Source organism: Aythya fuligula, chromosome 19, assembly GCF_009819795.1.
Source record: "Aythya fuligula isolate bAytFul2 chromosome 19, bAytFul2.pri, whole genome shotgun sequence".
In the NCBI taxonomy this organism is placed as follows: Eukaryota; Metazoa; Chordata; class Aves; order Anseriformes; family Anatidae; genus Aythya; species Aythya fuligula.
Window position 1 is genome coordinate 1,130,074 of NC_045577.1, and position 15,388 is coordinate 1,145,461.

A 15,388-nucleotide genomic window follows, 5' to 3' on the forward strand; every position below is an offset into this window, starting at 1 on the left:
GATAACTCGCCCCACTACATGACCCCTTCAAACAGGTGAGTACATAGACAAAAATGTAAACTGGAGATAGATTAACACTTTTTTTTTCCCATATTGACATTTAAGCTGACATTAGTGGTTCAAACAGCAATTTTATATTAAAAAAAAAAAAGATTTTCAAATACAGAACGGAAATCAAAAGTTCCATGGGGTCTGCAGGGTCTGCAATATCTGCCTCTTCCCCCTGACCCTTTTAGCTTCTCATCTGGATAACAAGCACAACACATCCAGGTTCCCGTACAGACCTGTAAAAAAAAATCTATATTCCACCTGTCTATGGACTGGCCACATGAGGAAGGAGATACTTCTATTTTCTGCAAAGGGCTGAGCATGCAGGCAGCCAGAAATGACCACTTTCACAAACCTTAAATGATGCTGCTAAAAACGTATACAGCTGGCTGAACGTTGGTTTATAAAGCAGATATTTATGGGGGTTTTCCCGCCTGGCTGGTTTCTCTGTTGACTCCTGTTGAAAAACAAAACAAAACAAAACAAAAACTTTATATTTACAAAGCAGCTTCGTAAGCCTCTAAATTTATATTAGAATGCTCACCTTCAATGTATTTTTCATACAAATGGTCCGTCTGTGCAGCATTTCCTACTACACTGTAAAGTATGATGCACAGTACTTGCACCAGAACTTTATATTATCCTTCATTTTATCTAGATCTTTCTTATTTTCTAAAGCATAGCCCATTAAAAGAATGAAAATAAAAACCACACTCCCCATGTCACCTGAATAAATTAAAATACAGCTATTTAATTCTGCCTACAGATAAAGGTTTTTTTGTGCTTTCTCTGGAGGAAACATTTAAACTTCCTAGGAATTAGCAAGCTGATGAACTTGTGTGGCTGCATGTCTGCTAGAGAGAAAACAAAATAATGGGTGAGTGTACACGGACAAGGACAGCCATTACACCCCTTCAGCAGTACTCAAACTATACCAGTGTAAACCTTTTGTGAAATGATACCCAAATATTCACTTTTGATACTTTACACACTATTAGAGGTTTCTCCAAGAAAACAACAACAAGAATTGATTACTTGGGTTAAATTCCAAGGCTTTGAGCTACCCTTCATAACCTGCTGTGCACAGGGACAGTACAGAAATATTACAACTTTTTTTTTTTTTTAATCTATTAAGATCTGTTGTCAGATTTGTCACTGAAATGGAACTCACTTGCATTCCAGGTTTGTTCATCTGTGAAGCTAAATTCATTGGTTCCCTTTCAAGTGCTTGTAGCATTCGAAACATATCAATTGTTAATTCACTGAACTTGACCTGCAAAAAAGTTAAATGGTTTACTCTGCCAGACACAAATTAAACAGTCTCTTTCTTTGCAATTATCCAGATAACAGATTCAACAGCATCCCAGACAGACTGTTCTCTGTCAGTATCATCTCTGAATCTCTAAAGACCCATTAACGTCTTAGAAGAGCTCAGAGAGGACGAAGTTTGTTTATTAAAGGTCCTCTAGGCCAGTTCACTGTCATGCAGGCTCTACTTCACAAGTTAGACTTTCCTGAGGTGTTTGCAAATCAAGTGCTGGAACCTACTATGTACTGTGAATCTAGACAAAATCTGGAAGATACACAGACTGTAATTTGGATAAAACTTGCTTACCTGAAAAAAGAGCTCAGAGAAAAGTCATGATGTTTGCACAACTTCATTATCATCATCATGTAAAACACAAGACCTTGAATATCTTTTGAAAATCCCTTCCTGTCACAACTGAAGTTGCAACAAGCTGGGGTATATCATATGAAAGCCCAAGTCAAGGTTTTTCTAGACAGCTTACAGGCCAGTTGTGCTTGAACATTACTAAGACTGATCTGTTATATGAAAAATCATTTGTATCTACTTATTGACATGATGAAAAATAAGCAATATGAGGTGAGTACCACAGGTGTAATATCTGAAAAAAAAACAACTTAAGAGGTTCTCAGAAATAAGAGACAGCTTAAGTTTGCTGCCACTGCAAGCATCACTTCCAAAATACGTCAGTGATCACTTTATTGCAATCTCTAGTTTCTATTGTATGATCCAAAGGGATGTCACAGGAGGAGGGACTTTGAACTCCAAAGACACAAGCCCAAGGCCTCACAATCTCTGTTACCTGGTTATTGCAGTTCCCAATAATCAGTGCGTCTGCAAGAGCAAGCTGTCCCACTATCATTCCCTGTTCTAGCAATGGAGCTCCAGTTTCAGAAAGCCTGTTGGAGGTGATTACAATGGTGTTGTCATCATTTAAAACCATTACAGGGTCTGCCTAAAAAAACAACCAGAATAAATAAGGAATTCAATGGAATGTACAGATTTACAGTTAGAGAGAAGACTGAAGGTCTTGCCACTTACAACAAACCTTTCATAACTGAGGCAGATTTTTAAAATTAATTTGCCATGCAGATGTTTGCATGCAAGCCACACAGCAATGCCTCAGCACTTGGAAAAGAAACCGCTTTTAGAGACTTAAAGCAAATACGTGGTACAAGTACTTGAGGGTACAGCAGATAGAAAAAATGTATTCCCTCAAACAACACAAACTCTGCTTCCTATCCTATAGCTTTTCTATACCTGAGGAACCAAATGCCATCAACAACCTTACGAATTGATGCAGAACAAACTACACATTCCTAGAACACAGAAAAATCGTGCACTATTTTACTACTTCTTCCCTTCCTAGAAGGAACTAGAAAGGGAGCTGAGTCAATCAATGATAATGCTGCCATCTATTCTGGCAATACGTAAATACATAATCATGCTACACAATGATGTCTTGTACAAAAAGAGGAAAGTAGAACACTGTCTTGTTTGATAGAATAAATACATTTATTTTAACAAACTTCAGAAGTTGGTCACATTACAACTTTGCTAAGAGACACTATCAGTTAACTGCCATGATTACATTATATTTCCCAACGGCTTATGTGTTGCCTGTGTAAAAGGCCAGTACTCCAACAAAGTACACTTTAAAACACAGTCAAAACGCCTGCAAAAAAAAACTTCAACAACTGACAACTAAGAGAGACCGCTATTCTCACCTCAATAAAAGCTGCCACTTCCTGCAGAACCAGGTTCCACTCCACCTGATCTTCAGTATTAAACCGATGAGTGTAGTCTTCAATTTCATCTGACAGCTCCTGACGTAAAAAGTTCAAAGACACAGTTACTTCTTAAACTGAGAACTTCAGTAACTTCACAATTTGGTTAGCTGTGCTGGCCTTTAAGGAAAAAAAAATCATTTTACTTAAGAACATATGTAGCACGCTTGTGACTAACATGCTAGCCAAAGCGTGCTCTTTCAAGAGACAGAATGCCAATGTTGCATTGAGCTTTGGCAACGAGAAGTGTCTTTTCATCAGGTCCCAATGCAAAGCATATCTGGAGTTAAGTTTAGTAACTATCACACTCGCATACAGCTACGTCACTGGTTATTACCTGAATCTACGGACACACAGGACTCAAATTTAAGCTTACAAGCAACTTTAAACGCATTGAGAAAGTGAATGGTATGGCTTTTTTAGCTGCTACTGGTAGTTCAAGTAAGCTTAGACAAAAAGACAGTAATGCAACCTACACAAAACTGTCAATGCCAGAAGTTGCTTGCATAAGGTTGTCGGAGAGGTTTGGGAAACATATGCTGTCAGGAGAAGCATACTGTTCCTTTGGTGTAGTTAAAGGGTACCTCCCAAACTCAGTTGTAACTGTTAGAATGTTTTACTTGGTGTTCAAACAATACCGGCAAATCATTGGAACATTAGGTGTCGTTATTAAATGTCAGACTCACAGAGGATATTCACTGTGTTGGATGCCAGATATGCCAAAAAGGCAATGATCAACCTTGGTCAGTACTTTATTCATTGTACCTAAAGACTTTGGTTTATATGCAGTCAGTACTTTACTCCCACAGCAGAGGCATATGCAGATTCAGCCTCTCCAATTTCATAGTAATATTTATATCCCTTAGCAAGGTTTTATTTTGATGGGTCTCTGGAAGGTGCAAAATATATTCAGGATGCGTCCTAGACATGGGACAGAGTGACAGCAGTTTGGAAAGAAGAAACAATAAGCCCAATATCAAACTAGGAGACACTGGCTTTCACAGCAATACGGTGTCATACAGGAATGAAGATGTACTCAGAGCTGCCGGATGATTCCCACACTTTCAGATAGCTAACGTGCATCTTACAGTTTATTCCCAGTAACTACATCAATTTGTAATTTTTTTCTCTAGCCAAATGTTCACATCATACTGACATCTTTCCATAGATCAATCCACGTTATTCCTTCCTTCTGTGGCATCCAACAGCACAACCAAAATAAATTAAAAAAAAAAAAAAAAAGCTATGTTGTAGCAGCAGCAAACATCATAGATGTAATGAGTGATATTTCAGATGAAATAGACTATATTATAGATTCCTTAATTAGGAGAAAAGCCTTTAATGAACAGCAGCCTCCCACCCATCATCTTTATCATCATTTTAACATACCTTTACAAGGTCCTTTACAACATCCATTTTGTTGAGCAAGAGACAAACCACTATAAACCTTGCATAGTAACGCAGCTTCTTAACCACTAATTCAGGCCTAAACACAACAACAAAAACACCACAGTCAAGTTTGAGATTAAAATACAATATAGATAGGCAACCGGGGAGCCAAGGTTAAGGGAGAGGAGGAGGTTAAGGTCAGAAAGAGATCAAACACACTGCAAATTAGGAATTCTAACTGAATTCATGTAGACATCAACAGGTACCTGGCTCAGTTTATTTACACTGAATACAGATACAAAAATCAAGAAAACCCCTTTCCTCACAGGCTCCTTACACAAGAAGAGGCATGGGAATCATTTATAATAGCTGTCTTTAAGCCTTTTGACAGTTCATGGGCAGTATCTGACCCCATAGCATCAGATGAGTACCAAAGCTGGCTCAGAGTTCACCCACCTGGGACAACTTAAGAGACCTGCAAGTCAGCATAGCCTGTAATTACTTAACCACTTCCAAAACTGCCTGACAGCATCTAGAAACATGCTCGCTCAGTCCTACCTTGTCTGGAACCGCTCAAGCACTCAGACTGAAATTGAGAGATTTTTAAGAGAGAATAGGAACAACAGATACCAGAGCAGAGCAACTTTCATCTTTTTGTGACACGTAGGTACGTTTAGAAATCTGCAAGACTACAGAAGTGCAAAGAAGTCCAGAGATCCTTGAATATCGTGCAGGAAAGTCCCTCACTAAACCTTCTGCATTATCTTGATGATGATTTCAGATAATTTCTTCTTTACCTTTAATTTGATAATGGAACCCAGGTTTACTCTCTAGAACATATTATCAGGATCCAGAATTGAGTTTTCTAGCTATTCTTATTTATATCTATGTTCTTGGCAGTCAGTCAGGCTTGGCACTGCCACAACACATCCCTCTTTTGAGTACACCTTTGTTGGTACCGTGTCTTAAAGGAAGATGTTATGCCTTCTTAAGCTCTTGGACCTTGTCCCAGTTAGTCACAGAGGGCTGTTGTACAGCAGTACCAAATGACGCTCCCCCAAAATGCCAGATTAGAAACAAACAGTTCCTCTGCTTCAGCCCAACTGATTTATCTTCCAGGTGCAGCATACTAGGTCCCAGCACTGCCACTGTGCAGGACTCAAAATGACAAAAACCTTCGGGCTAATAGCTTTCTAGCCAGGACCACACAATAGAATATTCTTCCAGTCATCCTGAAAAGCTCTTCTTTATACTGGGGTTTTTAATCATTGCAAAAGGGTTGAAAGAAACTTCCTCCAAAAACATTGATTTCATCTCAGTTTTGATCCTACAGTCTATAATTATTTGCTACTTTCATACACCGTTCTAGCCTTGGGGAAGAAAAAAAAAAAGGAGTGCATGCATTCAGACATACCTGTCTTCTTTGTTGACTTGGGAGTAGTATGACCTCTGCCTAATTGCCGAATAGAAGGAGAAAGCTTCATTGAGATAGCTGGTTTCTGAAGTGCGCAAGCTGTAGAGGAAGAATCAGATTAGCTCACTGCTTCAGTTGAAAATCCATGCCAAACCCTCCCTTTCTGCCCCCTCAACCATCTTGTGCATCAATGGCAAAAATCCCTCCTCAAATAACATTGTATGAAAGCCAGACTCTTGTTCTTTGTGCATGCTGGGACTACAGATTTCAGAGCTTGGATTCCATTTCTGAAAACAATCAAATCTGCCTGCCTTGTGCCCACATGTACAGGTGACAGGCTAATTCATGGTTAAAGGAACATTAAGCTCCCAAACTTGTAAATCACACTTTTGCACAAGAGTCAAATGTAGCACATGTGGAAGCCTTAAAGACACTTCTGAGGGAGGAGATAACTCCTTAGGCAGTATCAGTGTGACTCCAGCAGTATCATATCAGGCTCACAGGTGCCTTTCTGTGCAGCACCCCATGCAGTCCCAAGTGCCTTCTCATTCACAAACAGACATCACAACTCAACTGACATTCATTTCTACCTCAGCAGGCTCCTGACTGAGTATCCAGATAACTGGCATGGAACTGCCACTAACACTGCATTTCCCTACCGAATCCTTTTCTGTGCTTACTTACTAATAATGGTAATAGAGCTGCCCAATCTTGGAAGCAATTTCCCCAATTTGCCACCGCTTCAACCCATACCGATTGTCCAATACTTGTCTATTTCGCAAGAGAGAAAAGAAAGATTAAAAGGCATTCCGGAATTTCTCAGAACATCACACCAGACAAGACAAAGAGCTGCTGTAGGGCCAAACTCAGCTTTCATTCCTGGTGTGGCATTCCCAGTAGCAGTCCCTCACAGAGCCAACAGCACTGCATACACACACCAGAACAAGGACCATTTATGTTGCAAAAACTTGCAAGAGCTAGACATAAGTATGTTGCACAAAATACACAAAACGAAAAGGTCACCACTTCCCAGGAGAACACTCAACTACACAGCCAACATAAGGTGTGAAAGATCGGAGCCCACACTGCAGCAAGACGCTTCACACCACTCCAGATGGGTTCTGCACTGCAGAAGCCACCATCCCAGCTTCTCCTTGGCAATATATTAAAGCAACATGCATTCAAGTAGAGCAAAAGGTTTTCTTCAAAAATAAAATGAAAACTCTGTAACATTTTAATTCATTAGACTGTGAGCACTCCAGGAAGTGACTGTTCCCTCCCTTCATGCTTGAATAACAGTGAAATCGCAGTCTTAACTGGGGCCCCTAGGCATACCGTAATACCAGAGATTAAAGTTGCATTTAAATCCATAGAAAACAGTTGTCTACAACATTCCCTTACCGATGCTGCTGTTGGAATTTCCAGAGTTTGGTATAAACATCAAATGTTCGCCCAAAATAGGATTGCCACTGCTTTTGCCCATACTGAGGTAAATCCCTGCAACAGACAAGCGACAAACACAGAGTTACTGAGTAGACTCCAGTCAACCCAGCATGATGGCAGCGTATTTGAATCCGTGTCAGAATAGCTTTGTTCAGAATTGACTTGAAATATTTTCAAGCTCTGCCTGCACCCAGGACTCCAAGAAGCACGATTCCTACCATTTTTCAAAACCTGTTCTAACCGGAATCTCCAAGGAAATGCTGTTTGGCTTGTAGGAAGTACACATACCAAGATCTGACCATATTATCCCCAACACATTTACCCCCAAAACAGCCAGGCTGCATATTCATTTAACATGTGTACAAGAAAAGACTGTATGCATATATACGAGAAAGAAGCCTGCGTGGGCACGAAGAAATTCTCCAGTCTTTTCTCCTAGCTATGGCTTCCTACTTCCAGCTGAATTCCCTAGTCACTTTTCAAATGAAAAAAGAATTGAAGTTATTTAATAGAGGTCCCAGGCATTTTGCAAATGTTCAGAATGATTGCATGAAGGTAATCAGTGTCTGGGGATACAGAGAGACAATGTCATAAATTGCCCTGGTTTTACAGATTCCATCCAAAACAGGACAACGCTGTAACGTTAAACTGAAGGTACGCAGCTTAACCATAAGTGGCTGAGGTAAAACTTTTCCTGCTAAGACAATAACCCACCCTTCATATGTCTGAACTGTAATTCCATCACTCATTCGAAGAACAGCAGAATTACTCTAACCATTCCAGTGTCTATCACCAGTCAACACCCTCCCGTCCTTCACACCCTACCTGAGGGCACGTGCCCAGCTACAAATCCAACCAGCCAACAGCCCCGACCCAGCCGACCCCTTGGGAAAGGCTGACTGTCCGGGGTGAGCTGTGTCCCACAGCTTCCACCAGTTATACAGGCAGACGTTCACTTTGAAGTTAGCTATGAAACGTATGGTATATTTATGATGCATTCGTGCCGTGTTTATTATGGCCATACGATACCCTGAGCACATGGGCCTGTTCTCTCCAGATGTACCTGGAATGCCAGAGTGGCTTCTCCAACACGCAGAATGGCAGCAGATGGAAGGAGTACTCCCATGAGCGAGCTCACATGAGTCAAGTGATTGGATATGTACCAAAAACATTGGTACAGTCTAAGGAGTAACAAGGAATCCATGCTCACCCCATAAACATGCCTTTATCAAGGCTCCTCAGTGCCAACAGGTTCTCAACAACATTAGCAGAATAGGCCTACAGTCAATCCAAAGAACAGACGACCATGTTCCTACATTTATTTTTCCACATGTGATTGAAAACATCTTACCATCTTGCTAAGAGAAGTATTTTCATTGGTTACATGCACAGAAAGCTAAACTGGACTCTTACCCATAATAAAAAGAAAATGAAATTAAAAAGCACTATCCAAGAGCAAGCAGAATAATCTAATGGTAATTAGTTCACTTAGACTCATTTAGATCGATAATATTTCTTGCTACTCATCAAGGAAACTTCCTTTTTCAGATGGATGAGGCTGCTCGCTGTTTCAGAAACAGACCCCATAACAGATCCATAAATCAGCTGTGCGAGTGCCACCCGGCCAAGCAAGCAATACAGATGCTCACGGCTAACATGCACTGGGTCAGGTTACATCACTCGAGCAACATTTGTCACCCTCTAACTCACACTTAGTGAGAGGTTGGAACCCGAGATTGTCTTTTCCACGTTGGTCTCCAGTGCAGAGACGTTAGTACATTCATTCAAGTTCCAAGCTGTATTCCCCCCACCTCCACCCCACAACGATGAAGCTAAGGATCTTAGCTTTAAATACACATGCTCTTAATGCTAGTAGAAGGCCTTCATCTGGGAGTTATTTGAGCCTTGGAACAAATGCAACAGAGGAGAACGAAGCCCATCGGTCTCACTGAATGCACGCTGCTTACAGAGTATCCTGAAGCTGATTCAGAGGAGGTATACAACCCTACACGGAACTGGAATCACTTGTTCAAGATGGCATAATCTGTCATTTGATTCCAGAACTACTCCTTCAGGGAATGCTCTCTCAGATCACTGGGCTGCTTCATGCACCATCCAAAACCTCAGTCTTCAGCAGGCTTGCAGGCAAAAGCAGCATATTCCACCTCCAAGCCTGGGATGCCCAGACTGCTGCCAAACCATTCCAAACCACCTTTTGGAAACCACACCACATCCTCTGGAAGAGTGAGACAGGCAAAGGAGCACACCACAATTTCCAGAGAAAAAAATTGTGGTGCATTTTTGCTAACTGGAATTGCTTTAACAGCACCCTGGGTAGAAAAGTAAATTAATATTCTTTTGCTCATCAGCCAACTATACTTCCCACACAGCTTGAGGGGACCAAGCTTAGCTACTATATGCAAAATGAATCTGTTATCTGCTATGACACTTACCAACCCAGAAAAGCCATTCCAGTACCTGCTGCTGCTATTCTATGGAGATGCCAAGGTAGTATTTTATTTTTTAAAAAAAGATCATCTCAAACTGCTCGACATCTTGGAACATACTTTGGTGTAGCGAGGGGTAAACAGGAGTATAAGCATGTGCTTCAGGACACCAACACAATATACATCTTCATCCAAATTCAGATTGATACAAAAATACATACATTTAAATCATTTACTGCAGTGAAATATTCACCACTTTCTATTGTAGTAATATATGCAAAATATTGCAGTAATAAATGCAAACATTACAGCTAAACAAAGTTAATAATTTGTCCAAACACATGACTAAGATATATTGCAAGCTTTGATATAGCAAGAGGTAATGTTAAATTTAATTAGCACGTCCACAAGTTTCAATGTTTGTGGGTTTTGAGAGTTAGAAAAAATAAAAATAAAAAAAAAAATAAGGTACAAACTGATAATTTAAATTAAAAAAAAAAAAAAAAGGAAAAAAAGTTCAATGACACTGACTTAATGACTAAATTAGTAAATTGACTCCAAGTATTAATTTGAGCTTTCTAGGCAAAGTTGCTTAGGACATTTGAGCAGAGGTCTGACATAAGGAGAGAAGAAGATGCACCCTTCTTCCCTTGAATACCGGGAAGAAGCAGGTATTTGCATAAATTAAGAAACAAACATCTGTTTGCTGATGATGCTTATGAATATATCCCACTTCAGTAAGCTAAAACGTTCTTTGTACCTCACCTGACATCTTCCCTCATGCAACTGACTCCTCTTATTTTGCACCTTCCTCTCTATACAAGCCTGAGCGTTCCCCTGAAGCCCAGTTCAACTCACTGTGCTGCATTCGTTTGGAATATGTGAAAACCCATGGTATTTTAAAAAGCTGTTAGTGCAGCGTACATATGTTTGGCCATTGCTGTCCACGGTCACTGCTGGGTGTCCACACGTATATTTCTCAAGCTTTATGCTCGCCTAATTGCAGCTGGCATAGCTGCACAATACCATGCGATTCCTCAGCTCCCCAGGGAACAGGAAAGATCTCCATGGAAACAGACAGTAGCACTTGTTCTTTTGATAGTATTCTGACATGGCTGTAATAACACTTCATTTATGACAATACATTACCATGGTTCCATCACAGATTTTTGCAGACAAGCCCTGCCATTGCTACCATCCATTTTCCTTCCCATTTGCTGTTCTGTGTTCTGATCACGCGTGTTGCTCCCGTGTACCAAGAAATTTTGCTGTGAGAAAGCAGACGGCATAAGCAAGAGAGGACATTTAGTGCACAGCTTCTTTAATGAGACCAGAGGATCTGCCTTATTTGGTGGGAAGTAATAGCCCAAAAGAATTTTAAAGACTCAGTTGACTGCAAAGTGGATCATTAGCACAGCTCCTCCCACCGACGGAGGCAGGGAATATATGATCCAGAAGTAACTACACACCCAAATTGAAAGCAAAAGACCTACAGCATAGCAAGACATTTTGCTGCTCTCAGATCTAGAGAAGGATAAAAGCCATACACAGAGAAAAAGGCAAGGGCTCCCTCTTCCAGGGTGTGCTTGGCTCAGGACGCTGGGTAGGGAGCAAGCAGCAGTAGGGGCACTCACTCGTGCCGTTACTGATCATGACCAGCTTCAGAGGAGGGACAACGGGGCAGCAAGAAGACACCCACGTGCACAGGGACTGGAGATGCTCTGGTTTAGGTCAGTCCTGTTCAGACAAGGACAAGGGTCACCCACACCTCGTTACAACGGCCTCCAGCAACACATGGAGACTTTCTGACATTTTGGTGTTGCAATGTTCCAAAATGACATGAATACAAGGCCTCCCGTGTTCCGAAAGGATGGGTTTCTCACCCCGGGCACAGAAGGCTGGTTCCCTTACCACACTGGAGTGGCTGGTGGGTAAATTCCACAGAGGATTTTATCCAGTATTGCTGCATAGTCTTAGCAAAGACCAGCACTGCTCCTGTGCTTGTCATTCATTTTCTGTCAGAAGTTTGTTCCAGCCGTGCTGTTGGCAGAAGCCAGATAGCACAGGAAAGCAATTAAAGGTGCTGAGACTTGTTTGGCCAGCACCTCGTGGGAGTTGTCACACAGGGACACAGCTCACAGAGACACAAAGACACTGAGGAAGTCCTAGAGGCTCAGCAGCACACTTATTCAAAAAGAAGGTTACAGCAAGTTTAACATTCAGAGCTTCAAACACGTTCACAGTTTTGACAGGTGATAAAAAGGACGATTTCCTTTTATGTTCATATGCTTGTAGTAATTACAGGCTGCTATGCCCAGAACCCAGACAGCAGTGGGATAACGGGGTTTCAGCACAGCGTTCCCCTGGCCTCTACCAACCCACAAAGTAAGCACACCAGCACAGCACGCAGTCGCCGGCCTCACCGCCGCAGGTGGTGTGAGAAGCCAGCGTGAGACAGGGCTACAGCCCGCTGCTCTACCTGAAGCTAGCAGGGCCCTGTTGTTTCTACATCAGCAGCATCTCGTAGAACGAAGAGGGTCGATTTGCATCTTACTGCAAGTCTGAGAAATGAACAGCTAAATACTACCAGCTCTTTCCGCGAACGGACAGCAGTCACGATTCTTGCAGCCAACACAATGAGTAACAAGACTTTGTAGTCTGGGGAAGTACAGAACATGTGGAAAGTCTCATTTAAGTTTCAAGCTTCTCTATGATACTGAACACACCGAAGCACTTTCTAGCATCAAAAAGAAAATACCAGGTGATAGCACACCGTGAAAAGCTTCTTTGTAACACGCTCCCTCTCCACATTTCCAGGAGAAAAGCAAGTGGGAGTGGGGAAAGGAGGAGAAAGAGAAACTGGAACACACTTCATTAACAGTTGTTTATAACTTATAGCTCGTCCAAAACCAAGTATAGATACTAGGAAGACAACCTCCTTCCTAAGTTATTCTAGGAGGTATGGTCACAAAAGGACGGTATCACTGGCAGTGTGAGCATGAAGTATACTTTGGAGCAGCAACCTTGGCAGATCATCATATGTTTTCCTCAAATGCTGTATTTGGCATCTGTATTGGGAAGAGAGGAAGGAAATGCTACTGAAACAAAGACGTGGCAGGCTGAGCCCTTGCATTTTTGGCAGCAGCAATAGCTAAGCAGCTGCCAACACAGCTATAGGCTCGGTTCCCTGCAGCTGAAGTGCCCAGAGGAGATTTTGGGAAGGAAATCATTGCTCTCCTCTCCCTCCCCCACCACTTTTTTTTTTTTTTTTTCCATGAAACATGTTAGGGAAAAGAGAACGGCATCAAATACAGCAGCAAAGGCTACCATCATCTTCAAAACAGAAGAGGGCAGGCAGGTATCAATGTATTTATTATGCTAAAAGGAAAAGCAAGCAACTGGACTAAGAATCAGGATACTTGCCAAGTCCTTTCCAGGTGAACTCTCCAGAACAGAATAAGCATTAACAGAGGAGATACCTGAAGGCTGCTTTACCCAGCTATAACCATAGGAATCACAGGCCTTGTAGGTGAAATGGCAGTGAAGTTTGGTTCAAGAAGCACCTACATTAGCTGTGCCAAGTTACAGCAAGGACAAAGGCAGCTTCCCATTCTAGGACGTTTTTATTTTCACACAGGAGAGCTGGCTGCTGAAGGCCATCTCTCTATTTTTTATTGCCCAAATCCCACCCAAATTTTCTATCTTCTTTCTGGATAAGAAGGTTTCTTTTTGTCAAAATACCATGGATGCACACAGAAACTACATCTCTTATCTGGTAATCCAATAAAGGTACTAATTCTGCCTCAAAGGAACACACAGAACGGCTGTAAGTACTCTGCCTTCTTTGTGATCTGCACCTGAACAACGTGCAAACAGACCATACAAACTTCCACAGACGTTCTTACATATATGGTCCAAAACTACCCCTACACAGGTGCACGCTGCTCTCTCCTAAACAAACTTGCTGGTTTCGAGATGAAAATGCTAGTTGTACATCTTACTTCACATTCCCTCACATACTCGAGTGTATGTTCCAACGCTTTTCTGAAGGAATACTACCAAATGTGCAATGCACTGACCTTAAGCCATTGAAGAGCTGCTTAGATTTATCCAACAAGTAGCAAAAGTCTGTAACTGTTTTCCTCTCTGCCTGAGGAATATCATCTTCAGCTCCTCCTGATGACATGATTTCTTTTAGGGCAAACTCAGTCCTATGAGGAAGAAAATAGACATATCACTCAGCAATTGAGGGCTACTGTGAACTCACCCAGATTAGATGCATGTTCCACGGGGATGGTGACAACGAGCATGCAATGCTCCCTTGGGTGACTCTTCTTAAGACTCATTAAAAGCAACATCTGAGAATCAAAGCACGGGACTTATTACTTCACAATGCACTAGATAACAGAACAAAATTAAAAATAGAATTGGCACAAGAGTCATAAAATAACTGAGGACTGTATTCACAAACACAAAAATGCCAGCAAAAGGATTTTAACATAAACATTTGAGTTTCATACTTGGACAAAGACATCTCTGAATTTGCCTTCCTGCAGAGGTGTTTATCCTGCAGCCATGTTTACAGTTCTGTTTATATTTCATTTTCATTCTGGAACTGTTGAAAACTGCAGTTTGCTAGTTGCTATTGTTGCAACACACCAGTTTTAGACAAACTGGTAAAAAAGAAAACTCTGCTTCCTCTCCACTTCCCCATGACTGTTTAGTTCCATGGCTTGCACTGCCCACAATTACACCTGAAAATCTATTTTTACTGTTCGTGTGAGCAAAATGTCATACTGTAAACAAAAAAAACTAAGACATAACACAGATATTCCTAGTACTGAACAAGTAAGGGAATAGGAAAGCCTGTAAAGGCAGAGTGGCTTTTACAATCTGACTTGAAACATACATACACATAAAGTTAACCTTCCACATGCCACACGTCACAACAGCAGCAGCAAAACATCCTCTAAAAACGGCTGCAAGGTCATCTCGGGCTGTTCTGTGCTCTCTAAGAAATTTAGTGCAAGATAATCACACCTCTAACTGGGCAAATGCAGAGCTTTTACTTTCAGTGACTTCTCTACCAGATCTGGTAAGCACTTTTGTTAGGTAATGATTTTCCATTCGTGCAGAAGCTCTGTTTGGATGTTATTTGCATAAATAATTACCCCCAAATCCCAACTCAAGCCAGAAAATAGCAGAGCTAACTTCTCCCAGTCATTGGAAAGTACCCGCAAGTATCTTCCTCCACTTGCCATGATAAACCTTCCCAATAACCAAACAGGCTTCAGAAACGCTTCCCTGAGCGGGCATTTCGTGCCTACCAAATTCAGGAGATCACAGCAGCTCCTTCCAGTCTGGGGGGCTGGCAGTGAGTGTGCACTGCTGGCCAAGCAATTCGGTCACTCCCAGGGCAGACAAGATGCAGACACATTCGCCTGACTTTGCACACCCACGTGGCAGTGCCCAGAGCACCACTGCAGGAGCACAGGGTGCAGTGCACCGGCTGCCTGCTGGAGAGCTCCAGAAAAAGAGGAAGTTTCTGCTCACT

At 41.7% G+C, this 15,388-nt stretch overlaps 1 protein-coding gene across 1 annotated transcript in view; it reads right to left on the reverse strand.

Annotated features, from left to right (window-relative positions):
- SCAI (suppressor of cancer cell invasion) overlaps positions 1-15,388 on the reverse strand; it is a 36,153-nt gene that overhangs the window by 10,941 nt on the left and 9,824 nt on the right. The window contains exons 2-10 of the mRNA XM_032200204.1: positions 13,914-14,045; positions 7,346-7,441; positions 6,629-6,715; positions 5,945-6,043; positions 4,531-4,627; positions 3,082-3,180; positions 2,157-2,309; positions 1,220-1,321; positions 404-505 (exon numbers count right to left, since the gene is read on the reverse strand). Coding sequence (XP_032056095.1) covers positions 404-505; positions 1,220-1,321; positions 2,157-2,309; positions 3,082-3,180; positions 4,531-4,627; positions 5,945-6,043; positions 6,629-6,715; positions 7,346-7,441; positions 13,914-14,020 — 942 coding nt within the window. The 5' untranslated portion in view covers positions 14,021-14,045. The remainder of the gene's footprint in view (positions 1-403; positions 506-1,219; positions 1,322-2,156; positions 2,310-3,081; positions 3,181-4,530; positions 4,628-5,944; positions 6,044-6,628; positions 6,716-7,345; positions 7,442-13,913; positions 14,046-15,388) is intronic.